Source organism: Podarcis vaucheri, assembly GCF_965113315.1.
Source record: "Podarcis vaucheri genome assembly, chromosome: 4".
Classification (NCBI taxonomy): Eukaryota; Metazoa; Chordata; class Lepidosauria; order Squamata; family Lacertidae; genus Podarcis; species Podarcis vaucheri.
In genome coordinates, this window is record NC_138762.1 from 11,114,717 (window position 1) to 11,142,643 (window position 27,927).

General features: G+C 44.8%; 1 protein-coding gene and 1 long non-coding RNA gene across 5 annotated transcripts in view; one reads left to right on the top strand and one right to left on the bottom strand.

The window, feature by feature from the left end:
- The window catches only part of MYO7A (myosin VIIA), a 175,240-nt gene that overhangs the window by 133,069 nt on the left and 14,244 nt on the right, over positions 1 to 27,927 (top strand). For 3 of the 4 annotated variants that reach the window (XM_082218967.1, XM_082218968.1, XM_082218969.1), the window contains 14 exons: positions 805 to 981; positions 2,286 to 2,375; positions 4,038 to 4,165; positions 6,999 to 7,125; positions 7,982 to 8,101; positions 9,994 to 10,167; positions 11,895 to 12,122; positions 14,013 to 14,183; positions 16,487 to 16,604; positions 17,557 to 17,683; positions 18,597 to 18,766; positions 19,640 to 19,830; positions 20,586 to 20,710; positions 22,686 to 23,037. In XM_082218967.1, the coding sequence (XP_082075093.1) occupies positions 805 to 981; positions 2,286 to 2,375; positions 4,038 to 4,165; positions 6,999 to 7,125; positions 7,982 to 8,101; positions 9,994 to 10,167; positions 11,895 to 12,122; positions 14,013 to 14,183; positions 16,487 to 16,604; positions 17,557 to 17,683; positions 18,597 to 18,766; positions 19,640 to 19,830; positions 20,586 to 20,710; positions 22,686 to 22,887 (2,148 nt within the window). In that variant the 3' untranslated portion in view covers positions 22,888 to 23,037. Of the gene's footprint in view, positions 1 to 804; positions 982 to 2,285; positions 2,376 to 4,037; positions 4,166 to 6,998; positions 7,126 to 7,981; positions 8,102 to 9,993; positions 10,168 to 11,894; positions 12,123 to 14,012; positions 14,184 to 16,486; positions 16,605 to 17,556; positions 17,684 to 18,596; positions 18,767 to 19,639; positions 19,831 to 20,585; positions 20,711 to 22,685; positions 23,038 to 24,549; positions 24,693 to 25,608; positions 25,765 to 27,256; positions 27,363 to 27,927 lie in introns of those variants that run through there. The other variant, XM_082218970.1, reaches the window with a different exon arrangement.
- LOC309530643 lies at positions 804 to 13,997 on the bottom strand. Its single transcript, XR_014218805.1, has 4 exons — positions 13,707 to 13,997; positions 11,872 to 12,070; positions 6,982 to 7,187; positions 804 to 927 (listed from the first exon to the last, which is right to left on the bottom strand). It is a non-coding gene; the product is annotated as an uncharacterized lncRNA (long non-coding RNA).

The window sequence follows — 27,927 nt, forward strand, 5'->3', positions numbered from 1 at the left end:
CTGCCTTGCAGGCCTTTTTTTCCACCTGGCTTGGGAGGACAGGGCCTGGACTGACTCCAACTACGAAATCTGAGACTGCTGAACAGAATATTGGCCTGGGAGGGTGTTGGAAAGGGGTGTTGTTGCTGTTAATTTTTTGTATCCTTATCTTTGATCTTATGATTTATGTGGGACTTGTTCAGTTTGGTTGTGTACTTGAAATTTTGTTTACTGCTTGTGAGTACTGAAATATACTCAGAGTCTAGAGCGGATTTCATGCTCTTTATTCAGCTCATAGTGGTGAGGAGGAATGAAAGTTTCCCCAAAGTATCTGCTTTATATACATTATTTACACAATGGGCTGCACGTGATTGGCTAATTCCGGGATTCTCCTGTAGGCCAATCAGGTTGTGGATTCACTTCCACCTGGAGCTGGATTGGGTGGCTCCTGCAGACCAATCATACTGCTGCATTGTTCTAGGACCAATCAGACTGCTGCATTTTGGATCCTATTGTTCTAGGATCGATCAGACTGCTGCATTTTGGATCCTATTCAACTCAGTACATTACAAGTACTTTTGTCATTTTTTTAGTCGCATAACTTTTTGATATTTTGCAAGCTGCTTTCAGCACGGTTCTAACGTTGTAAAGGCGGCGTACAGTCTAATTTCAGCAGTCTAATTTAGAAGGGAGGGGAAAGATTACTGTTGAAGAAAGTATGGAAGTCAGAATCCTTGGTGATCCATTTGGAGAGCCGCCTCTGCCTGCCCCTGCAAGGATAACTGACAAGTTGATGATTACGGTTCTTTTTTAAAAATAAAACAGGCAGCCCTTGCGGTGTGGATTACGATTCTTCGCTTCATGGGTGACCTTCCTGAGCCCAAATACCACACAGCAATGAGCGATGGCAGCGAGAAAATCCCGGTGATGACCAAAATTTACGAGACCCTGGGGAAGAAGACGTACAAAAAAGAACTTCAAGCTCTGCAAGGCGAAGCAGAGGTAAGAGGCAAGCTAGCGGAAATGTGCTATATACCAGTGGATGGTATAAAGGAGGAGTTAAATGAATAAAAACCAACCCATTAGAATTTAAGGAGCCACAAGAAACTCTGCCGTAGTCAGTGAGAATTTAGTTCACAAATTGCAAGTTGAGATCCCAGTTTTCATCTAAGGTTGAATTTCATTTTGCTGATTCTTACTATGGTGGTCTTTTGTATGGGTGGGGTATAAATGATAAATTTGTTGTTGTTGTTGTTGTTGTTGTTGTTGTTGTTCCCTCGGCCAATAAAGCAAGATGAGCTCCGCAACCCCAGAGTCGGTCACGACTGGACCTAATGGTCAGGGGTCCCTTTACCTTTTAATGCACAGGGACACGGGTGGCGCTGTGGGTTAAACCACAGAGCCTAGGACTTGCCGATCAGAAGGTCGGTGGCTCGAATCCCTGCAACGGGGTGAGCTCCCGCTGCTCGGTCCCTGCTCCTGCCAACCTAGCAGTTCGAAAGCACATCAAAGTGCAAGTAGATAAATAGGTACCACTCCGGCAGGGAGGTAAATGGCGTTTCCGTACGCTGCTCTGGTTCACCAGAAGTGGCTTAGTCATGCTGGCCACATGACCCGGTAGCTGTACACCGGCTCCCTCGGCCAATAAAGCAAGATGAGCGCTGCAACCCCAGAGTCGGTCACAACTGGACCTAATGGTCAGGGGTCCCTTTACCTTTTAATGCACTTTGACGTTCTGGTTGTGATGCACTCTACAAACATAATACTGAAAGCCTTTTCTCCTTTTTGGTGGCTAATCTCCACATCCAAAGAGAAACCCATGAAGCTATTATTGGCACTTTTATAAGGCTCTGCAGTTTAAAAATTGGAAGCACTGGATTTTTTTTTATCTTGTCCTATTTCATGGTAAACCTAAGAGGCACATGGTGTTCTCATTTTACTGACCAGGGAAGTGAGGCTTATCTCAGTGCCTTATGCAAGACTTCTTAAATGACTTGGAGTGCAATCGCTTTTTGCAGCTTCACTTTCCCAAATTTGCAAAACGGGGGTGCCAGCTGCCCTGCAGGGTTGGCATAATTCGAACCCAGACCTCCCAAATCCATGCAGAGCACTGTGTTGTGCACATGGAATCAGTTCTCTCAAGCTCAGTTGGCAGAGCGTAGGACTCTTCATTTCAGGGCTGTGAGTTTGAGCCCCACGTTGGGCAAAAGTTTCCTGCATTTCTAGGGGGTTGGTCTAGATGACCCTTGAGGTCCCTTCCAGCTCTACAGTCCTATGGAATAAGACTGTTCCTCTTGCCTTTGCAGAGCGCTCACATAGACAGCCACAAGAAGAACAGCGTGCGGCACAAGCTGGTATCCTTGACCCTCAAGAAGAAATCCAAGCTCACCGAAGAGGTGAGCAATAGTTCTTTGCAGCTTGGGAAGCACGAGTTCTCTGTTAGCGGTCCACCATCTGGACCCCTTGGTCAGCTGCCGTGGCTCCCAATGCCCTGGCAGGGCCCATCAGCACATACCCAGGGATGCCACTTGGATACAGGCTGGGTGTTCATCAGTATGCAGATGACACCCAGCTCAACCTCTCTTTCAAATCGGAACCAGTGAAGGCGGTGAAGGTCCTGTGTGAGTGCCTGGAGGCGGTTGGGGGATGGATCGCAGCTAACAGATTGAGGTTGAATCCTGTAAAGACAGAAGTACTATTTTTGGGGGACAGGGGGAGGGCGGGTGTGGGGGATTCCCTGGTCCTGAATGGGGTAACTGTGCCCCTGAAGCACCAGGTGCACAGTCTGGGAGTCATTTTGGACTCACAGCTGTCCATGGAGGTGCAGGTTAATTCTGTGTCCAGGGCAGCTGTCTACCAGCTCCATCTGGTACGCAGGCTAAGACCCTACCTGCCTGCCGACTGTCTCGCCAGAGTGGTGCATGCTCTAGTTATCTCCTGCTTGGACTACTGCAATGCGCTCTCTGTGGGGCTACCTTTGAAGGTGACCTGGAAACTTTAACTAATCCAGAATGTGGCAGCTAGACTGGTGACTGGGGGGCGGCTGCCGAAACCATATAATACCGGTCTTTAAAGACCTACACTGGCTCCCCGTACGTTTCCGAGCACAATTCAAAGTGTTGATGCTGACGTTTAAAGCCCTAAACGGCCTCGGTCCAGTATACCTGAAGGAGCGTCTCCACCTCCATCGTTCTGCCTGGACACTGAGGTCCAGCGCCGAGGGCCTTCTGGTGGTTCCCTCGCTGCGAGAAGCCAAGTTACAGGGAACCAGGCAGAGGGCCTTCTTGGTAGTGGCGCCCACCCTGTGGAATGCCCTCCCACCAAATGTCAAAGAGACTACCAAACTTCAGAAGACATCTGAAGGCAGCCCTGTTTAGGGAAGCTTTTAATGTTTAATATGTTATTGTATTTTAGTGTTTTGTTGGAAGCCGCCCAGAGTGGCTGGGGAAACCCAGCCAGATGGGCGGGGTATAAATAATATATTATTATTATTATTATTATTATTATTAACCCAACTAATAATTATTAACCCAACTATTCCTAACTACGCAGACAGAAAAGAAATATATATGCTCTCTCTGTGAAAGACAGAGAGCAACTGAAAAAACAAAGGAGCAGGAAACGGTAACATCACATCCGTCTCCCGTCTTCCATGAGCATTCCAACAGCCTGGAATGTCTGATATGCAAAACAGAGTCTTGTGACTCCAAGCACTGCACAGTGGCAACACACAGAAACCAACAGTTTCTGGGTCGCCTTCAAAGGTAGCCCCACGTAGAGCGCATTACAGTAGTCCAAGCGGGAGATAACTATGCAAGACTATGCAGAAATCAGCACCTTGGGGCAAGGGGTGGTTTCAGGACCATGGAGAGCGCTCCTGCAGCTGAGATCAAGAATCCAAGTTGCCTCAGCAATGTCCTGGCTGAGTATTAGAGCAGAACTAGGTTGTCAATGGCCCTACCCCTCAGTCTGTAGGTGGGTGGGAGTTAGGGAGGGAGGGACAAAGCCTCGTTCACACATCTCACAGGTTAACTCCTTCCCTCCCTCTGTTTTGTTAGGTGACCAAGCGTCTTCACGATGGTGAGTCCACCGTCCAAGGCAACAGCATGCTAGAGGACCGGCCTACCTCAAATTTGGAAAAGCTCCATTTCATTATTGGTAATGGCATCCTCAGGCCAGCATTAAGGTTAGATATTAGTATGAAAAAGAAGAAACATTCTGTATGGGCGTTAAAATGGTCACCGGGCCTTCTCTAGGGATGATGGGGGAGGAATTCGATTCAGTTTGCATTTAAAGGATAAACTTCGTAATTCACACTTTGCGAAACAATATGCAAACTGAAACAGCCGGCCTTTGAAATTTGCATGTTTCCAGATTTTGCAAAGCAGTTTCCCCGCAAAGCAATGTGTGCAAAGATGTATAGACTGGGGTAAAAATGCAATATATGACAGAAAATGACATACAAAAAAAGCATTGACAGAAAATTGCTTTACTAATATGTCTACATTAGGCAAATTTGCATTTGCAAATGTATGAGTTAGGAGTAATTTGCACTGCAATGCTGATCATGAGGATTTTAAAAGAAAATTCACAATCTGATGTGTAAGTGTGGAGAACATAGTGGATAAAAGATTGGCAAAACTGAGAAAAACTGAAACGGAAACCCATTTTTTCCTAACATATTGTTCACACCCACCATTTCCTCCAAGTGGCAAGAAGTTCCAATGACAGCACTGCCTGAGTTTGGTTTCCTTTGAATGACAGAGACCAGCATTCTGGGAATATTTGCCTCACTCTTTTTTTACCAATGTACAACCAGTGCATAACTGGAATCAAAAAGTAGGCACTCCTGCTACAAGGCAGCCAGTGGTGAGGGAGAAAGCCAGTCTGGTGAACCTAACTCATTCACACTTTCTGAATCAAACTGTGATCTGAAACACAGATAGCCTTCAAAATTTCCCATTTATCCAAATTTTGTGATGCAGTTCTCCAAGCAAATAACGTGTGTGTATGAATGCATAGATAGATGATAGATGATAGATAGATAGATAGATAGATGATAGATAGATAGATAGATAGATAGATAGATAGATAGATTGATAGATGATTGATTGATAGATAGATGATAGATATAGTTGAAGGAGAGAGAGAGAGAGAGAGAGAAATGATAGATATAGATGATATAGAGATAGATAGATGATAGATAGATAGATAGATAGATAGATAGATAGATAGATAGATAGATATAGACAGATAGATGATAGATAGATAGATGACAGATAGACAGATAGATATAGATGATATAGATGATAGATTAGATAGATAGATGATAGATAGATAGATAGATAGATAGATAGATAGATGATAGGGTGTGTGTGTGTGTGTGTGTGTGTGTGTGTGCGTGCGTGTGCGTGTGTGCGTGTGTGCGTGTGTTTTAAAAATACACATATTGCTGGGAAGTAACCTTAAAAATGTCAAGGGATTGCTATAAAAAAATGCATATATTATTAGAAACCTGCACTAAAATTCACGAGGACTTTAAAAATAAAAACCTTAAACTGATACAGAAATGTGGAGAAGTGTAGATTGGAAAAACTGGCAGATTTGTTCATCTCTTAAAGCATCTTATATGCTATCCCAACTGGGATCTCCAAAGAGAGACTTCTGTGCCCTGTTCTTCCGCAACGTCTGTGGGGTTTTTCGGTATTTGATCCTCCCAAGATAGCTTTCTCCAACCCTCCAGCCCTCCAGATGCTCCTGAACTTTAACTCCCATCAGCCCCAGTCGGCACAGCGAATGGACAAGGGTATTGCATCTGGAGGTCCTCATGATCAAGGGAGATGGTGTTGGACTTTTGGAGGAAGAGAGAACTAGCCCCGGTGTACACTAGGGAGGGCAGTGTGGAGAGAGTCTCTTCCTTTAAATTCCTAGGAGTTTATCTCCTTACTTGGAAAATAAATACAACCCAGGTGGTTAAGAAAGCCCAACAGAGACTCCATCTCCTCAGAGTATTGCAGAAGAACGATGTCAATCAACATTTGATGATCTCCTTCTACCGGTCCACAATAGAAAGTGTCCTTTCATACTGCATCACGGTGTGGTATGCTAGTTTGACACCAGCTGATAGGAAGTGCCTACAGAGGGTGGTGAATACAGCACAAGATATTATGGGCTGTTCCGTGAATCCGCTGGATGACATTGTGGAAGAACGTTGCCTCAGAAGAGTGAGGAAACTTCTCAGAGATGATTCACACCCTGGCCGGCACTTTCTTGATCTCCTGCCCTCGCGCAGAAGATATAGAAGCATGATTAGTCACCCCAACAGGGTAAAGAACAGCTTCTACCCGTGGGCTGTTAGGCTGCTGAATGAAAATATAACAACAGGGCAGCTGACTTTTGGGTTTGGTGGATGTGCGTCAGTAAACGAGGGGAATTAAGACTAAGAGAGCTGAGTGGGGGGTGCTCATGTAATCTCACTGTATACAAGTTGTAAAGGTAAAGGGACCCCTGACCATTAGGTCCAGTCGTGGACGACTCTGGGGTTGCGGCGCTCATCTCGCTTTATTGGCCAAGGGAGCCGGCGTACAGCTTCCAGGTCATATGGCCAGCATGACTAAGCCGCTTCGGGCGAACCAGAGCAGCGCACGGAAACGGCGTTTACCTTCCCGCTGGAGTGGTACCTATTTATCTACTTGCACTTTGAGGTGCTTTCGAACTGCTAGGTTGGCAGGAGCAGCGACCGAGCAACAGGAGCTCACCCTGTCACGGGGATTCAAATTGCCGACCTTCTGATCGGCAAGTCCTAGGCTCTGTGGTTCAACCCACAGTGCCACCCACTTCAAGTGACAATAAAGTATTTCGATGATGCAGAAGGCTGAGCCAAGAGATGCTCTGCCCACTGTTTCCACCGGTACACAAGCCTATCTGCAAGAAGCGCTTCTCCTTAGCTCTTGAAAATGGATTCTGTTTGTGGGGGAATTTGAGAGTTATGATCCAAATTACCACTCTTCCTCCGGTAGGGATGAAATTTATTGCCAGATCTGCAAACAGCTGACCCAGAACCCTTCCAAAAGCAGCCATGCCCGAGGATGGATCCTCGTCTCCTTATGTGTGGGCTGCTTCGCCCCTTCAGAAAAGTTTGTCAAGGTAATGTTGGCTCTTGGTTGGAACTGATAGAGAAGAATGGCAGCTGAAGTTGATGGATTATGCTGAAATGAAGACCAAAGTTTTAACAAGGAATGGGGGTGGAATTTATAACTTATCTTTGTAAGACCATTGTAAACAGTTAAAATCGTTAGTAGGATTGGAATATCACTTTTAGTTTGTTGGTGAATTGTGGATACAACGGAGAGGTATAAGATTTGGATAAAAGATGCAGGAGGAAATGATTAATAATAGGACCCACAAAGGGGAGGGTGGAAGTCCAGGAGATCCCTTGGAATCTTGTTTTTATTATTTATGTTTGATGTATGATTGTAAAATTTTAATCTGAAAAACCAAATAAATGAAATTCAAGAAGACTACGTTAAAAAAAAAGGAATTGTGAAACTGGGAAAGTCCACTTCTCATATTAGGTTTTCAGGAACGTGTTGGCGCTTTAAACGTTTTCTAATATTGCTATGATGCAAAGCCACCTCCCTGTTTTATTTATTTATTTTGTGAAATGGAGGGATGTTTTGAATGCTTGTGATACTTACTTAACTATCCTTACTGGGGAATCTTTTGTGGGGGGAGTTGTAACTTCTTTCTTGAATTTTTAATTCGTATTTAAGTAGGAGGACCGGTTGTTCTGCACATTTCACCTGAGAGCAGAACCACATATTTGCAACCATTCATAAAATAAAAGTGGGGGGGGGTGCGGGCAAGAATCAAATGTTGGCCAGGAATCAGAAGCATGAAATCAAAAATCTAATTTTTAAAAACATGGTGCTGCCAACTGTGTTTCTGAATGTTTGAAAGCCATGTGGAAGTTCTCGTTGTCGTCTTTTGTCTTGGCTTACAGTATTTAAGGAACTTCATCAATGGAGGGCCTCCAGGATATGCTCCTTATTGTGAAGAGAGACTCAGAAGGACGTTTGCCAATGGGACAAGAACTCAGCCGCCAAGCTGGCTGGAACTTCAGGTAAAAAGTGCTTGATTTATGTAAGCCAATTGCAAGAGCCCAATATAATCTGTAAGGTGATGTTTTCCTCCATGAACTCAAAAGCACTCTTGAGGGGACAAACATCCGAAAGTTAATATTTCCAGAACCTTTGTTGTTCTTTAGGGCCCCAGCTGCATTTTACATTTAAAGTAGTCTCGTACCACTTTAAATAGTCATTGTTGTTGTTGTTTAGTCGTTTAGTCGTGTCCGACTCTTCGTGACCCCATGGACCAGGGCACGCCAGGCACTCCTGTCTTCCACTGCCTCCCGCAGTTTGGTCAAACTCATGCTGGTAGCTTCGAGAACACTGTCCCACCATCTCGTCCTCTGTCGTCCCCTTCTCCTTGTGCCCTCCATCTTTCCCAACATCAGGGTCTTTTCCAGAGAGTCTTCTCTTCTCATGAGGTGGCCAAAGTACTGGAGCCTCAGCTTCAGGATCTGTCCTTCCAGTGAGCACTCAGGGCTGATTTCCGTCAGAATGGATCGGTTTGATCTTCTTGCAGTCCATGGGACTCTCAAGAGTCTCCTCCAGCACCAGAATTCAAAAGCCTCCATTGTTAGGCGATCAGCCTTCTTTATGGTCCAGTTCTCACTTCCATACATCACTACTGGGAAAACCATAGCTTTTACTATGCAGACCTTTGTTGGCAAGGTGATGTCTCTTAAATAGTCATAGCTTCTCCCAAAGAATCTTGAGAACTTTAGTTTGTTACGGCTTCCGGGAATCATCACCGCCACCATTATTATAATTTATAGACTGCCCTTCATTCATCGCAAGACCTCAGGGCACACAATACAAATACAAGATAAAAACACAGTAACTGAAACAAAAAACTATAACCACCCCCCTCCCAAAAACACATTTAAAAGGCCATAGAATATTAATCAGCCAATGGCCTGGTTGCAAAGGAATGTTTTCTCCCGGCACCTAAAATATATATAATGAAGGCACCAGGTGAATCTCCCCTATTCCCACCACAGAACTACAATTCCTGGATTGGTTTAACAATCTGAACTCTGGGAAAGAAACTCTGGGAAAGAAATTCTGGCACCCTTAACAAGCCACAGATCCCAGGAATTTCTTTTGGGGAGACTGTTTAAAGTGGTACGATGCTGCCTTGAACGTGTGGTGCCTATGGGGTCTTATTTTAATCCTTTTTTTATTCTTATCATTCTTATTTATTGAATTTATATACTGCCCTATACCCAGAAGTCTCAGGGCAGTTCACAGAATAAAATCAATATATAAAACCACAAAATACCTAATAAAAATGAAGACAACTCAATAGCACACATACACCCGCAAAAAAACAACAACACATTTTAAAAGGGTATAGGATGTGAATCAGATCAGCCAAAGGCCTGATAAAAATAAATACCTAATAAAAATAAAAAGAACAACCCAATAACGCCGCCCCCCCCCGCTAAAAAAAGCCACATTCTAAAAGGGTGTTGGAGGTCAATAAGATCAACCAAAGGCCTGGTTAAAAAGCAATGTTTTTGCCTGGCTCCTAAAGGTGTGTAATGAAGGCGCCAGGCAAACTTCCCTGGGGAGAGCATTCCACAGACGGGGAGCCACTGCAGAGAAGGCCCTGTTCTTGTGTTGCCACCCTCTGGACCTTTCGAGGAGGAGGCACACGAAGAAGGGTCTCAGAAGGTGATTACAGGGTCCGGGTAGGTTCATATGGGAAGAGGAGGTCCTAGAGGTATTGCGTAGAACATTAAATATTTCCTACAATACCAAGCACGGGAGGAGATTTTCCCGGAGGTCCTACATTGGGTCGAAAATCTGAAGGCTTCAATCTACAGTTGTCTTAGATTTTTATTTATTTTATTTTTAAAAAATTAATGGCTTTCCTTCCTTCTGCTAGGCAACCAAATCTAAGAAGCCCATCATGCTGCCCGTGACGTTCATGGACGGGACGACCAAGACCTTGTTGACAGACTCTGCGACAACAGCCAAAGAGCTCTGCAACTCTTTGGCGGATAAGATAAGCCTGAAGGACCACTTTGGATTCTCGCTTTACATTGCTCTGTTCGACAAGGTAGGCCGCAGGTATAGGGGAAACTAGGTGTGCTTTTCACATGCTGCTTTCAAAACCCATCTTAGAGGGAAGGTGGCGTTCATGGAGTTAGGTCTCCAGTCTCCAGCATCCAACACAAACCGTTTGTTCTTGTTTACAGAGATGAGGGAGAAATCCACTTCACATTTAATGGTGGACCTACATATTTTGCATTTTCCAAAGCAGTACGAGAACCAAAACACAGCCAGCCTTTGAAATTTGCACTTCTCTGAATTTTGCAATGCGGGTCTCCTACATTTTCTCCTAATAGGTGACAAAAATGCACGTGCTAGGGTGAAGTGTTCATAAAAATGCATGATTTATGATTTTATGCATGTTTTACCCTAGTATATGCATTTTTGTACACGTTACTTGGCACATACAATATGTGTGTGAAATTTGTGTGTGTGTACACACACACACACACACACACACACACACAATTACAAACAGGAAAAAGATTATACAAAATTTTCCATCCACTATCATAGGAGAAAGAAAACCCAAATCATAACTTTAGATTTAGAAAAATAATTAATATGGTATGATATCTTCACTAAATTTCTTGCTTGAGAAGGAAATAAACCTATTTTCTTACAAAAAAATTTAACTTCGTTGTTATTTTTGTGATGTTTTTAAAGCAACGTTTCGTTGCTTTTATGTAAGACTCATGTTGAAGAAGATTCATAAGATAACTGCCTACATTCTGCTATTTATAATTATTAGTAGTTTGCATTATATATTTACACCTATTATTGTTTCACGTTATAGCAAGTTTCTGAGTCTTCGTCAATTGTGTTTCTAAAGGAACTTTTGTTATTGCCAAATGCCAATGTGTTTGAATTATTCAGTTTGTTACGAATAAAAAATAATTTTAAGTTAGAGCTTAATAATTATTTCACTATTAATAGACTTCTTCTTAATTGTATTTCAGTTCAGCAATTACTTTGATAAAATACATATTTTGTTATGTGCAAATGGCTTTCTATACCTATGAGGTCCATAAATCACCATATAGCATATATCCAACACAAAAAAAAGTGACAATTTGTTGTTGACAAAGGACAGCTGGACATATAAAGGGCCCTATTACCTTCAGTAGCTTAGGGCCTCACTAAACCAAAATCTGGCCAAGCCCACACAGCAACAAGGATGCACTGAAGACCAGGATTTCCCACCATGGGAACCCCGTTTTTTTAATTTTTTAATTTTTAATTTTTAATTTTTAATTTTTAATTTTTTGTTTTTTGTTTTTAATTTTTTAATTTTTTAATTTTTTAATTTTTTAATTTTTTAATTTTTTAATTTTTTAATTTTTTAATTTTTTAATTTTTTAATTTTTTAATTTTTTAATTTTTTAATTTTTTAATTTTTTTAATTTTTAAAAAAGCCAGGCAGCGCCTGCGGGTCTCAAACCGCTGGAAGTGATTAGGGCAGCCTTTCTCAACCTGTGGGTCCCCAGATGCTGCTGAACTACAACTCCCATCACCCCTAGCTAGCAAGGCCAGAGCTCAGGGATGATGGGAGTTGTAGTCCAACAACATCTGGGGACCCACAGGTTGAGAACCACTGGATTAGGGGATAAAAGCAATGCTTTTGGTAGGTGGAACGGCTGGGCTGGCTCGAACCCCGTTTTTTTAGGGCCTCACAACCACTTATTGGAAGGGGAGGGCGCCAAACGTTTACCTGTTTTCCTCTCCCCTTTCCAGGTCTCCTCCCTCGGCAGCGGCAGCGACCACGTCATGGATGCCGTATCTCAGTGCGAGCAGTACGCCAAAGAGCAGGGGGCTCAGGAACGCAACGCCCCCTGGAGGCTGTTCTTCAGGAAGGAGATCTTCACGCCCTGGCACAACCCCAATGAGGACAACGTGGCGACAAACCTCATCTATCAACAGATCGTGAGAGGGGTGAAGTTTGGGGAATACCGGTGCGATAAGGTAAGCTGCTGGGCACATTTCCCCCCATAAAAACCGGGGCTGAAATGAATTATTAGGATGAATTTTGGACAAACGTTGGCATCCCATGTGAAAAAGGGTATCCCGTCTGGTGGTTTGCGATGGGACTGTCAACAGAGTTTGCTCATTCTGACAGCAGGCGGACTTCGAACAGCGACTGCATAGAATCTTCAGGGGTTGGCAAGGTTTACCGGCCATGGACCAGATCACTCGCATGGAGATCGTCTGTGGGCCGAACTGGTGCAGCGCAATGCCGGAAATCGCGTTTACGCATGTTCCCTGCGCCGGAAATCGCTTCTGCGCATGCCCAGATGCCGAAAATCACGCTTGCACAGATGTGATTTCCGGTATCTGTGCATGTGCAGACGTGATTTCTGGTATCTGTGCATGCGCAGACGCGATTTCCAGTATCTGTGCATGCGCAGACGCGATTTCCGGTATCTGTGCATGCACAGATGCAATTTCCGGTATCTGTGCATGCGCAGACACGATTTCCGGTATCTGTGCATGCGCAGACACGATTTCCGGTATCTGTGCATGCACAGATGCAATTTCCGGTATCTGTGCATGTGCAGACACGATTTCCGGTATCTGTGCATGCGCAGACGTGATTTCTGGTATCTGTGCATGCGCAGACGCGATTTCTGGTGCCGCTCAGCGTGTTCCCCCAACCGCACTGTGCTGGTTTAGTACAGTGCACAAAGGACTCACCAAGTGAGCAGCTCAGTTCGGGAGTGGCTCATGGGCTGGCAAAATGGTCTTCGTGGGCCGCATCTGACCCATGGACCACATGTTGCTGACCCCTGGCATAGATGAATCTGATTGGCTGTGGTCCTACAAGTTTAATAATGATAATGATAACAACAACAACATTTGTACCCCATCCATCTTACTGGGTTGCCCAAGCCACTCTGGGCAGCTTCCAGCATATACAGTACAAAAACATTTAGAGTGAAAACTTCAAGAAAGCATTCCCCTTGCTCAAAATTTTATCACATAAACACATCATGGCACATTTGTAATATATTGATTTTATTTTGAACATTTTATCCCACTTTTCTAAATAAACTGGAAGGAAGTGGGAAGAAAAGTTTTTAAGTGAAACTTCGCTCCAGTCCATAATGCATTTATTTTTATTTATTGCATTTATATCCCATGTTTTCTGCTAAGGAGATGAAGGTGGTGTACATTGTTCTCCCCCAACAAAAGGTAAGTTTGGTATTGTTCACAATACCAAGAGATGCTAGTGACGCCGTAGATGGATGTTAATGAAGTTGTAGACAGGGTGCTGGCATTTTGCACCTGTTTCGCCCTCTCCCAAGGTAGTTTTCCGGGCTTCTTCAGTGACCTTAGCCTTTTTTTCTTCTTTTTTTAAAAATACTATTTCTAAGCAAATCAGTCTCTTAAGCTTAAGCCAAGAAATAGTATTCTCTATGAAACTGAATATCAATATACGTATCAAGGCTTTGAGATTAGACCACTACATCCATCTACGACTTCACTAGCATCTCTCGGTATTGTGAACAACACCGGACTTACCTTTTGTTGGTATCTTCATGAACTTACCTAAAAAGACAAAGAAAACAAAAGACCAAGTTAAACATTTGAAAAATCCATTGAAACCAGACATTATAAGTTCATCTTAGGCTGGGTAGCTCGTAAGTCTCTGTGGCTTTGCACAAGGTTTTGTATTTTTCTCAGAAGATTGATAAAGAATGAATACTTATTTTGGTAATTATTGTGTGTATATAAGCCGGACTAGTTCCAGCAGGGTCTTGTTATGTTCTGGTACTGCAGGAAGAACAGCTTCCTTTTTCCTCTTCCCAATTGTCTTGCCTGTGTTTTCCTCTTCCGGAACCCCTTTCCCCACAGGAAGAAGACCTGGCAGAGCTGGCTTCCCAGCAGTATTACGTGGATTACGGGTCGGAAATGGTCTTGGAGCGGCTCATGAACCTGATCCCCTCCTACATCCCCGACAGAGAGATCACGCCGTCGAAAACCATCGAGAAGTGGGCCCAGTTCATCATAGCTGCCCACAAAAAGGCACGTTGCTGAGTGCTCCTCTTGCGCCGAGGCTGCCGGAGTTTAGGAAAAAGCATTCATTTTAAGTGGCGGCGTCCTAATTTGAAATTTGCATCCATCCTTTATCCTTCTCCTGGCCTGCTGTGCACCCCTATTGCCGTCTCCCAGCGCCCTTAACAAACTAGAACTCCCAGGATTTGGGAGGGGGGCATATGCACCAAATTAAGGGACTCCGGTGGCGCTGTGGGTTAAACAATTGTGCCATTTGGACTTGCCAATCGGGAGGTCGGCGGTTCGAATCCCTGCGACGGGGTGAGCTCCCGTTGCTCGGTCCCTGCTCCTGCCAACCTAGCAGTTCGAAAGCACACCAATGCAAGTAGATAAATAAGTACTGCTCTGGCGGGAAGGTAAACGGCATTTCTGTGCACTGCTCTGGCTTCACCAGAAGCGGCTTAGTCATGCTGGCCGCATGACCCTGGAAAACTGTCTGCGGAAGTGGACAAACGCCGGCTCCCTCTGCCAATAAAGCGAGATGAGTGCTGCAACCTCAGAGTTGTTCACGACTGGACTTAATGGTCAGGGGTCCCTTTAAGGTAAAGGCAAAGGGACCCCTGACCATTAGGTCCAGTTGTGGCCGACTCTGGGGTTGCAGCGCTCATCTCGCTTTATAGGCAGAGGGAGCCGGCGTACAGCTTCCGGGTCATGTGGCCAGCATGACTAAGCTGCTTCTGGAGAACCAGAGCAGTGCACGGAAATGCTGTTTACCTTCCCGCCGGAGCGGTACCTATTTATCTACTTGCACTTTGACGTGCTTTTGAACTGCTAGGTTGGCAGGAGCAGGGACCGAGCAACGGGAGCTCACCCCGTCACGGGGATTCGAACCACCGACCTTCTGATCGGCAAGTCCTAGGCTCTGTGGTTTAACCCACAGCGCCACCCGAACCCACAGTGCCACCTACATTCACCTTTTTATGCACCAAATTGCCCTACAGCTTTAAACACATGCTTTGCAAATATAGAATCCAAGCTTAAATCCAGAGGTTTTCTTTTATCCAGACAGCAGATGATGCGAAAGATCTTTTGACAGGAGCTGCCACGCGTCGAGCAAGCACCTGCTCCCCAACCTTGGTGCCCTCCAAGTATTTTGGACTACAACTCCCATCAGCCCCAGGCAGCAGGGGCAATAGTCAGGAATTATGGGAGTCGCAGTCCGAAAATATGGAAGGCACCAGGTTGGGAGAAGCTGGAGGGGACAATTCTGAACAAAGGGGAAGAAAGAATTACAGATTACAGATTATTCTTGAGTTAATAATGAGTTGTTTTCCTTTCATTGTTTTTTTTTAAATCTCTTTACACACTTAATAGAGCAATCCGATGCATGTCTACTGAGAAGTGAGTCCCACTGAGTTTAATGGGATTTATTCCCAGATGTGATATATCCTCCTGCCTTGCAGGACATCGTTGGGAGAAGAAAAGGCTAAGGAGTCAACCATACAAAAAACCAGAGTGGGGTCCCTAAGGCGGTTGGATGGCGCCTGATACGCCTCCTTCCTTTGGACCACATCAGTGAGGTCGAGAGGGAGGTCTAGTCATCTGGGCAGCCCAGGACCTCCAGACACAATGCCCAGGCTTGCACCCCGGGGAGGCCGCTTCAGTGATGCTAATTCAGGAGGCAGCAGTTACGAGTTCCTGATCTCTACAGCCACAGCAGGCGCTGTGATTCTCCAGTGGTTTGACTTCGTTCCCAGAGGTGCATTCCATTGTCTCTTGAGACACACACATGCGAACAACAACTCTATCTATCTAACTATCTAGGTTGGGGAACATGCAACAACCCAGTTGTTGTTTAACTACAGCTCCCATCAACCCCAACCAGAATAGTCAATGGTCAGGGGATGATTGGAATTGTAGTCCAGCAACAGCCACTGGTTCCCCATTCCTGGGATATAGGATTGTGATCTAAGTACAGTGGGACCTCTACTTCCATTCACCTCTGGTTACGTATCCTTTGGGATACGTACACAGCAAACCCAGAAGTATTTTTCCGGGTTTCGCCATGTGCGCATGCGCAGAAGCATTCTACCGCACCGCGCACATGTGCAGAAGCAGTCCTTCCCGTTACAGAAACCTCGGGATCCGACCGGAGCTCCGGAACGGATCCTGTCCGCAACCAGAGGTACCACTGTATCTTTGTAGTGTGGCAAGAGTACAACTGCTGAATATATTTTTGAGATTTCTCAGTGCTTCTTGATCCACCCAAAACCCTACAAGATGTTCACTGAGGTTTATCAACTTGGTGTTTTGTTTTTTTCTCTTTCCTACAGGGAATCTATACCCAGAAGCGAACGGATCCCAAGAAAGTCAAGGAAGACGTGGTGGATTTTGCCCGCTTCAAGTGGCCTTTGCTGTTCTCCAGATTCTACGAAGCATTCAAGTTCTCAGGTAACCCCAAGAAACTAGACCTCATGGTAGGCTGCACCGCTCATAACTATAGGCGTTGGTGGTGAAAAATGGCAATCTATCGGCAAGCTTACTTCTTAAGTTTTAGTTACCGTTCTTTTATAAGGACTGTAGCCTTATTAGACCTTACTGACTGGTGGGGCCTGCGTTGCTCCCGGGAGGGAGAAAGGAAGTCAAATGACACCGTGGTTGTTTCAGAGAAAGAGTTTATTCTGCTCTCCGGATAGCAGAAGGCACTTATGTGGTCAATCCACAGCAAGTCCAAAGAAATGAGAAATTTCATGCAGTATATATATCCTCCAGGAACCCTCTCCCTCCTTCCCCAGGAATCCAACCACGTCAGCTCATACACGCAAGTTGACATCCATGACCGTAAACAGATATTACTGTTCTGGTACTCTTGACCATAAAATGTTGTTCCTGTTCCTATAGTCTTATCTTGAGGCAGGAGGTCACCAACTCTGAGAACACTCCTGGCCCCCTTTCCCGGGTCTCTTGTCAGACTTGACAAGATCTGTGCATCTTTTTGTGGTCAGATAAGATAAGATAAGATCCCTGCTCCACGGAACTGGCAAGGTCATCCATTGCCGTCACAGACTGATAAAGGAGAGGGCTTTGAGCACTTGTTTATACAGCTGGCTTTCTGTTTATACATTGACTCAAAAGCTCAAGTTAATGCATTTTAGAAATGCACCCTTGGAGAAGGAAAAATGAGGATTTTGGGTCCCGTTTCAGACTGACTGCACTCCTTCCCCCTTCATTACCAGCTGGGAACAGTTCAAGGAGGCTGGTGAAACAGCTGCTATTCGGTAATCACTGGGGAAGCAGCAGAGGCAGCTGCTCTCTTAAAATTCCCGATGGAATAGCCCTGCTTCCCTTCTCTATTCTGAAGCCTGATGGAGTCACATCTTATTGCATATCTTTTCAAACCCAGGTCCCAGCCTTCCCAAAAACGACGTCATTGTAGCTGTGAACTGGACAGGAGTGTACTTTGTGGATGAACAAGAGCAGGTCCTTCTGGAACTTTCGTTCCCAGAGATCACCGCCGTCTCCAGCAGCAGGTAAGGTGGCAAAATGCTAACTAATCAGTAAGTCCATTTGCACGCAGCCAAGCAATGTGCTGAAGTGTTCAGTCCTCTGGTCTTTGGGGAAAGTGGTAATCCTCTGTAACATGCCCCGCCCCCAATCTCAAAGACTCATTTCAGCCACTTTCTCCGTGGAAGCAAAGGGACAGGAAAAGGTCTCTATGACCCTTTCCTCTTCAACAGGTATGCTGATACAGGTATGGGTTGGGACGCAGGTGGCGCTGTGGTCTAAACTACTGAGCCTCTTGGGCTTGCCGATCAGAAGGTTGGGGGTTCGAATCCCTGCAATGGGGTGAGCTCCCATTGCTCTCTCTCAGCTCCTGCCAACCTAGTAGTTTGAAAGCACAGCAGTGCAAGTAGATAAATAGGTACCACTGCGGCGGGAAGGTAAACGGCGTTTCCGTGCGCTCTGGTTTCCGTCGCAGTGTCCCATTGAACCAGAAGTGGTTTAGTCATGCTATCCATATGACCCAGAAAGCTGTCTGTGGACAAACGCCAGCTCCCTCGGCCTGAAAGCGAGATGAGCGCTGCACCCCATAGTCGCGTTTGACTGGACTTATCTGTCCAGGGGTCCTTTACCTTTACCCTTTTTACCTTTTATGGGTAAGGGTATGTCCAAAGGGATGGTGTCCATAAAATGTATATACTGGCAAAAGGGGCCCTCAGGCAGGAGATATAGAAGCATGGTAAGCCACACCAACAGGTTAAAGAATAGTTTCTACCTGTGGGCCGTGAGGCTGCTTAATGGAAGACAGCAACATTGCAGCTGACGTTCGGGGTTGGTAATCATACGACAGCACAGAGTGTAACAAGGACTGAGAGATTGGGGGAGGCCCATTTAATCTCACTGGTACAGTGGTACTGTGACAATAAAGTATTTCTATTCTAGAGGTGGGAAGCTTCAGGGACAGAGCTTCACCTTGGCCACAATCAAGGGAGACGAATACACCTTCACGTCCAACAACGCAGAGGACATCCGAGGTCTGGTGGTCATATTCCTAGAAGGGCTGAGGAAGAGGTCGAAGTTTGTGGTCACGCTCCAGGACAACCCAAATCCTAGTAAGGAAACTGAGCTGAACAAAATGTACCTAGGGAAATATCAGGGTTCAATCCTTCAAACACTATCAAGGGGGATGATATTGTCTGGGTCACTTTTCATAGCGGACTGATCTGAACGGATACCCCTGAGCTTGCTTGTGAATTAGAACACAGTTCCGTTGGTTTATAATAATAATAATAATTTATTATTTATACCCCGCCCATCTGGCTGAGCCACTCTGAGTGGCTTCCAATCAAGTGTTAAAAACAATACAGCATTAAATATTAAAAACTTCCCTAAAGAGGGCTGCCTTCAGATGTCTTTTAAAGAGAAGATAGCTGCTTATTTCCTTCACATCTGAAGAGAGGGTGCCACTACCAAGAAGGCCCTCTGTCTGGTTCCCTGTAACCTCACTTCTTGCAATGAGGGAACCCCCAGAAGGCCCTCGGCGCTGGATCTCAGTGTCCAGGCTGAACGATGGGGGTGGAGACGCCCCTTCAGGTATACTGGGCCAAGGCCGTTTAGGGCTTTCAAGGTCAGCACCAACACTTTGAATTGTGCTCGGAAACGTACTGGGAGCCAAGGTGTTATATGGTCTCGGTGGCCGCTCCCAGTCATCAGTCTAGCTGCCACATTCTGGATTAGTTGTAGTATCTGGGTCAGCCTTCAAAGGTAGCCCCATGGAGAGCGCATCTTCTAAATTAAAAGCACACACAAAAATTGTGTTTGGCCTGTGTGTGTACCCTAGAACAGCTTTCGCGAAACTTGCGCCCTCCAGTTGTTGTCGGACGACAGTCCCCACTGGGCAATGTCTTACCTGAGAATCCTGGATTGGGGGGGGGGATTGGACAGGATGAATAACTAAGATGAATGGCTGTTTCTGTCTCCCACAGCGGGTGAAGAATCGGGGTTCCTCAGCTTCCTCAAAGGAGACTTGATCATTCTGGATCAGGACACAGGAGAGAACGTGATGAATTCCGGCTGGGCTAATGGGATCAATGAGAGGACGAAACAGAAAGGGGACTTCCCGACAGATTCTGTTTACGTCCTGCCCACGGTCACCATGCCTCCTATGGAGATTGTGGTAAGCTGCAGGAACAGTGGTTAAAAACAGCAATCACAGTTACCATTCTTCTTTAAACTGATAGAATATATGCAGCTTGCAGATATAACATATAGAATAAGAGAAAAGAAGATTGGAAATTTTTTATTGAAAATATGGGGGAACATTGGGTACACTTGAAAACATTGGCAGCATTAAGATAAATTCAACAGTGTAAGTAAGTATTGATGGATGTAATAATGGAATACGGAATGGGTTAGTTTATGTAAAATATGCAGGGATTTACGTTATGCAAAATGAACCATGGAAAGAGAAGAAGTGAAGTCATTGATATTTTAAGGTTGCTTAAATGAGTACTCTAAATTGTAAAACAGAATACACAGAGAGAGAGAACAATCACACACATGTTGTTTTGTGAAGAAATAAAAGTAGTATTTACTTACATAACCCAGTCTCCAAGCAGCAATTAAAGTAGCAAAAGGAAGGTTTAGAACTACTAGCTAAGTTACAAAAGTACAAAATGTAAGTTCAAAAGTGGTGTCTGAGCTGCAGACATACATATGTTGTCAGCTTGGAAAAACATTTTGATTCTATACTACGCTGAAAGGTTTAACTGTTTCTTTGATTGATTATCCTTGAATCTTCCTGCCACACTTTCCATTCTCTTCTGCCATACCGGTGTGGCATGCCGCTCCTTTGAGAGCCACTGCTCCATGCCATATTAATGGCATTTCATTGTTATTCTGTGCCATAATTAATGGTGGACGTTTCTCCAGGCCTTGGTTACCATGACGCCAGACCAGAGGCAGGATGTCATAAGGACAGCTCAGTTGGTGATGTCGGACAGCGAAGAAAGAGTGAAGCCATATACCCTGGAAGAATTCTCCTACGATTATTTTAGGTAAGCGTTTTAAAAAACGGGAGCAGAGAAGTCTGCCGGTCTCTTGAAATTGCAGCTAGATCCCTTTCTGTGCTGGAGAAAAGCAGGCAGGGAGAAGTTTTCCTTTGTTTCTCACGATGCTAGAACCCGTTTGACCCCAACGAAGCTGAATTTTGGAAGATTTAGGGCATTATTATTTTTTCCAAAATATAATCCGGCCCCCCACAAGGTCTGAGGGACAGTGGACTGGCCCCCTACTGAAGACGTTTGCTGACCCCTGATTTAGGACATGCAAGGGAAAGTTTGTCACATCACATCTATGGAATTAGTTTCCATCAGAGACAGAGAGGGCCACCGACTTGGACGGCTTTGAAAGAGTATTGGACAAAACTATAGAGGAGAAATCTATCTGTGTCTTCTAGACATTCCTCCTCCATTGACAGTCAGCATTTGCCTGATGGTTTGCCTGTTAATTGTGTGTGTTGAGGGGTGTTTTTGTTTTTTTAAAAAATGTTGGTTTCATTTGTTGTTCTAAACTGGATGCTTCTAATTGAGGCAGAAAGTTGGAGTTTCATATCACTTCCTCTAACACACGGGTGTCAAACACAAGGCCCGTGGGCCGAATCCGGCCCACCAGTCCTTGTCATGTGGCCCATGTAGCCGCCGCCAGCCGCCAGCCTTCACCTTTTATTCTCGCTTTTTTGGGGGGGACACAAGAAAGCCGCCTCTTCAGCGCATGCGCGGCAGCCTACAAGCCAGCAAATCCTTACCCTCTAACATTTATCCTTACTCCATATATTAACCTATTATTATAAATATCCATTTCCAATTATCAATCCCTACTTACATTTTCTTAAGCATCTCTTTACCAATACCACTTATTTTCAATCAAACGTCATTTCAACATTCCTTAATTTTACAGTGCTTCTGCAGGCAATCTTTAAATTTCTTCCAGTCTTCCTCCACCGACTCTTCTCCCTGGTCACGGATTCTGCCAGTCATCGCTGCCAATTCCATGTAGTCCATGACCTTCCAGACCTCTTTAATCCCCGGATCCAGCAAATGTTGACATCTTTTCAAGGCTTCTAATTTTTGGAATAGCCGGGCTAACCTCCTGGTGAGGTGTAAGGAGAGAAAAGGAAGGGGGCTCTGTGGGAGATGGCAAATGGCCCTCCTTCAACTCAGCAGAAAACGAGAAGGACCAAAGCAAAAAGGGAGCTGAGAGCTTTATGGAGGTTGCACTGTGATGTGAACCGGAAGGTTTTTTTTTTGTTTGGTTTTTTTGAATTTGCATTTTATTTATTTGTTAACATTCTTACATTACATCAGTAAACATTGACATATTACATTACAGGACTTACTATAATGTAATTTCCAACATGCATACAAAAATTATATACAAATTTTATATACCTTGAAAGAAAATGAAACAAAAGAAAAAAAGAAAAGAAAGAAGAGAAAAAACAAAAACAATTTCCCCAAAAAAATCATATACTTACCAACACCCTAGACTTCCTGTCTTTCCTGTTGTATATTCTTTTTTTACAAATGAATGTACTCTTATTATTGTATATTTCTTTACATATTATCTAATACATTCCTATATCAATATGTGCTCTTAGTCTTGTTTCTCAATGCAGTCTTACTCCAACTCAATTGAACGCTAGCATAGATAGCGAACCTTTAATGTATTTTTGAACATACGTTTTAAATCTATCCCATTTTCCCATAATTTTTTGTTTCGAATTGCGTCTCAGGGTATTTGTTAACTGCGCCATTTCAGCAAATTCTTGTAGCTTGTAATGCCAATCCGTTATTGTTGGGGCTTCTTGTTCCTTCCACCCCTTGGCCACCAAAGTCCGAGCTGCGGCCGTTGCATAGAAGAATACCTCCCTAAAGGCCTTGGAGATGTCCCTGCCAACAATGCTTAACAGAACTGGAAGTTAAAGCAGCAAGCAGGGGAGAGATCCTCACTGCCTTGTCTTCTTCCCCACAGGCCTCCTCCCAAGCACACGCTCAGCAGAGTCATGATCACCAAGAACCGAGGGAAAGACAAGATGTGGTCCTACACGCGGGAGCCCATCAAGCAGCCTTTACTGAAGAAGGTCCTGGGAAGCGAGGAGCTGTCGCAAGAAGCCTGCATGGCCTTCATTGATATCCTTCCAAGTGCTGTGCCCCTGCTGAGTCAATGGGCATGAATGAGGCCACAGAGAGAGAAGTGGACAGCATTGGCCATCCCGTTCCTGAATTTGGCCACAATCCAGTGGTCTCATTTTGCCTGTCTGGCAGAGTCTGAAAGACAAACTGGTGACAGGCTTCGGGCAATTGGCTCCCCACCCCCCCACGGCAGTAGATAAGAGATTAATAATAATAATAATAATAATAATAATAATAATAATAATACATTTATTATTTGTACCCCTCCCATCTGGCTGGGTTTCCCCAGCCACTCTGGGTGGCTTCCACAGAGACCAAAAATACACTAAGATGTCACACATTAAAAACTTCCCTGAACAGGGCTGCCTTAAGATGTCTTCTGAATGTCAGGTAGTTTTTTATCGCTTTGACATCTGATGGGTTCCACAGGGCGGGTGCCACTACTGAGAAGGCCCTCTGTCTGGTTCCCTGTAGCTTTGCTTCTCACAATGAGGGAACCGCCGAAGGCCCTCGGCGCTGGACCTCAGCGTCTGGGCAGAACGATGGGGGTGGAGACGCTCCTTCAGGTCTACTGGGCCAAGGCCGTTTAGGGCTTTAAAGGTCAACACCAACACTTTGAATTGTGCTCGGAAACGTACTGGGAGCCAATGTAGGTCTTTCAAGACCAGTGTTATGTGGTCTTGGGGGCCGCTCCCAGTCACCGGTCTAGCTGCCGCATTCTGGATTAGTTGTAGTTTCCAGGTCACCTTCAAAGGTAGCCCCACATAGAGCGCATTGCAGTAGTCCAAGCGGGAGATAACCAGAGCATGCACCACTCTGGCGAGACAGTCCGTGGGCAGGTAGGGTCTCAGCCTGTGTACCAGGTGGAGCTGGTAGACAGCTGCCCTGGATACAGAATTGACCTGCTCCTCCATGGACAGCTGTGAGTCCAAAATGACTCCCATAATAATAATGATGATGATGATGTCAGTGTTTGTAAAAAAAAGAGAAAGGGTTCTGACCTCCCTTTGTCGCCTCAGCCTGGTCCTCAGATCCTTGTCAGCACAAAAGAGTCCGCAAGAAGAGTATCCTTGCAGAGTACTTTCTGCTTTTATTCTTAAAAGTCTTTCTGCAAAAGCGACTGACCAACTGTACACACATCAACACAACCAGCTTTCACTAACAAACCAATCAGCCAACCCAACAAACTAACATTTCTCACTCTCTATATACAACCTGGTGCAGGCTGCTGACTCATGCTGACCCAGCTTTTTAAGCATTAAAGAAACAGCGGCCAATTTTTAACCGTGACTAATAATAATAATAATAATAATAATAATAAATTTTATATATACCCCGCCCTCCCCAGCTAAGACCGGGCTCAGGGCGGGTAACAACCACTAATAAAAACAAGTTGATTAAAATACACTTTAAAAAACAAGATTAAAATTAGGATGCAGCCTCTTCACAGGGGTCCCCGCCGGACGTTCGGCTTCCAAAGATAGTTCGCAAACCAGAACAGTCACTTCCGGGTTTACGGCGTTCGAGAGCCAAAACGTTCGAGAACTAAGCTGTTCGAAAACCAAGGTACGACTATTGTTTCAATTTGATTTTGAAGCCGTCTTGAATATTCGCAAGAAAAGCGATGTAGGAATGCTCCCTTATTATTTCCTGCCTGTTCCGGTTGTTGTACCCTTAACCTTTCCTGTGCACCCATCCTGAAGTACATGGGCGACTACCCTTCGAAAAGAACCCGCTCGGTGAACGAGCTAACAGACCAAATATTTGAAGGCGCCTTGAAAGCCGAACCACTCAAAGATGAGATTTACTCGCAAGTCCTGAAGCAGCTAACTGACAACCACATTAAGTAAGAGGTTCTGCGTCTCTCCACGGGAATAACGTTTGCAGTGGAACTTTCTGTGGACAGAGAAAGATTCACTGCCAGTGTGTAGCAGCTCTGCCCCACCTGAGAATCAGCCAGGAATGTCCTTGCAGGTGCAAGTGGGATTTTATGTGCAGTTCATTTTTCATTTCTTTCTTTGCTACAGTTTTTTGTTGAGCTTTGATAAATCCTAAATATCAAATCAATTACTTAATAATAATTGGCATAACCAAGGTGTTTTTTAAAAATAAATAAATCATACCCTATTATGGCAGGGGGATAAATGCAAATGAAGATACTGGGCAAGCAATCTTCAAGGATCGTAGAATTTAAGCACAACAAAAAAAGAATTCTTTTATATTGCAGGTTCAGGAAATGGGTACATAAAAGGGAGATGTGTTTGATGGCGGAGACTGACTGTGTTATTGGATATTGGCACAGGCCACAAAATCAAACCTAACAGAAATAAGCTTCTCTGTTCTTTATTGATCTCCTGGTACTTTGTTAGTTTGAATGAACTTTTTCAGATCTGCGAAAAATACACAGTAACAAATACGATGCGCATAACAAAACTCGACTATAAACTTAGTCCCAGTGCTGTTTGTAAATGTGCAGAAAGAAGGGGAAACCCAATAATGGAGAAGGTGTAGAAACAGCTGACAAAAATGTTTTATTAAGCTAAGGATCCAAAAAAGTTTAGGTATGATACCAGTCCATAGCAGACGACAAAAATATGGAGGAACAACTGCTCCCGGTGGCTGCAGTACAAATTTGACAAATGAAAACCAAAGAATGTTTTCGATTGATTGATTTAGATTTCTTTCTTTTTTAAAATGAGAAAACAAATGAGCTTTCAGTGTGTGTTTTCTTCACCATGTTCTCTTGTTTTCTTGCTGGAAAGGTACAGCGAAGAGAGAGGCTGGGAGCTGCTTTGGCTTTGCACGGGTCTCTTCCCCCCCAGTAACGTTCTCCTGCCCCATGTCCAGCGGTTTGTTCAGTCTCGGAAGCATCACCTGCTTGCCACGGACTGCATTCAGAGGCTGCAGAAAGCACTCAGGTAAGCTGCTGGGAAGGGACTGTCACCTCATGGGTAGAGCAGCTGTTTTGCACGCAAAAGGACTGGGACCGCAATACCCCAAGAGCCGCTTCTCCCCTTACGAACCAGCCCAGACCCTGTGATCTTCTTTGGAGTTGTTTTCTTTCTTTTATATGAACAGAAAACTCCTTCTCCTGGCCTGCTGTGCACCCCTATTGCTGTCTCCCAGCACCCTTAACAAACAGGAACTCCCAGCATTTGGGGGGGGCATATGCACCAAATTAAGGGACGCAGGTGGCGCTGTGGGTTAAACCATCGCTCCGTTTGGACTTGCTGATCAGAAGGTCGGCGGTTCAAATCCCCGCGACGGGGTGAGCTCCCGTTGCTCGGTCCCTGCTCCTGCTAACCTAGCAGTTCGAAAGCACGTTAAAGTGCAAGTAGATAAATAGGTACCGCTCCGGTGGGAAGGTAAACGGCGTTTCCGTGCGCTGCTCTGGTTCGCCAGAAGCAGCTTAGTCATGCCGGCTCCCTCGGCCAATAAAGCGAGATGAGCACTGCAACCCCAGAGTCGTCCACGACTGGACCTAATGGTCAGGGGTCCCTTTACCTTTACCTATATCACATTGTATCAAAAAAACATATCATCCTTAAATCCCCCCGCATTTTCTCCTCCCCCCCTCACACTTCCCTCAGCTCCTCTCTCTGGTTTCAATCAACATATGTTATTTTCTGCATGTTACAAAACTGTACATATCCTTAATTTATCTATCTGAATGTTAACAATAAAAAGTTTATGAATGTTTATTCAAAACCTGTCAAGGAGGTCCAGTTCATTTTGTTGTTTCTTTAAATACTTTGTAAAGGGTTCCCATTCATCTTTAAAGTCACAGTTATCCCTGTCATGTAGTTTGTGTGTCAGTTTTGCCAATTCTGCATAGTCCATCAATTTCTCTTGCCACAGTTCTTTAGTCGGGATTTCCTCCTTCTTCCATCCTTGTGCTATTAAGACTCTTGCCGCCATTGTCACATACATAAATATATTTTTCAATTTCCTTGGCAGGTTTTTTCCTACAATCCCTAACAAAAATACTTCAGGTTTTTAAACAAATGTTAGTTGGAACTTCTTTGGAGTTGTTTTCAACTACAGTCATACCTTGGATATCGAACACCTTGGCTCCCAAACGATCGAAACGATGGAAGCTGAGCATTCGATGGGGCTTCCGCAGCTTCCGATTGGCTGCAGGAGTTTCCTGCAGCCAATCAGAAGCCGCACTTTGGTTTCCAAATGTTTCGGAAGTCGAACGGAATCCATTCAACTCCCAAGGTACGACTGTAGATTGTTTTTCTTCCTTCGTATTTCATCAGCGATGTTTTTAAACGTTGGGAGCTGCCTTGAACCCCAGCTTGAGAGAAAGGATATATTAAATACATTAAGTAATTTGTAATAAATAAATAAAGAGGTGCCCCCAAGCTGTTCTCTGTAGCAAGTTTTTTGTTTTGTTTTGTTTTTCAGGAACGGATCTCGGAAGTACCCGCCCCATCTGGTAGAAGTCGAGGCAATTCAGCACAAAACAACTCAGATTTTCCATAAAGTGTACTTCCCAGATGACACAGATGAGGTAAAAGCAAAAAAAGGAAAGGAAAGTGTAATGGGTTTGAGTTACTCGTGCGTAAATTGTCCCGGTAGGGGGCTTAATTGCCTGGGTTAAACCGTCCTTACTGCACAGCCCATCTCCGCGTGGCTGCCTCAGTCGCTAGCAGAATCTGTCTGTGGGCGTTTCTTAAACCTTTTCCAGCATAAAAGCTGTTTGACTCCCAGTCGTCTCTGCCTCTCACTGCGCGGGAGTCTTCTGCGCAGGGAGGGCGTGGGTAGTGGAGGACCAGTGCTTTCCTCACTGACGTCCAGGGAAGAATCCCGGAGCTCTCCCTCCGCTTCCCCCATTTACCCTCCTTGATCCCTGGTGTTACGCCGATTTCCTTCCTCCTCTACCAAGCTGTGTCTCCCCCTAGTGCTGGTACCTTCTCCTGCAGAATCGGGGAGCCTCTTCTTCGCCTTTCACTCTGATGGCAGTTCCCTGACAGAAAGGAAAGGAGGGAGGGGGGGATTGGACAAAAGAAGCAAGGCCACAGCCTGTGGAGAAGCTGTAGTCTGTAGGTTGGGAACAGGCCTGTTGAGAGTATCTT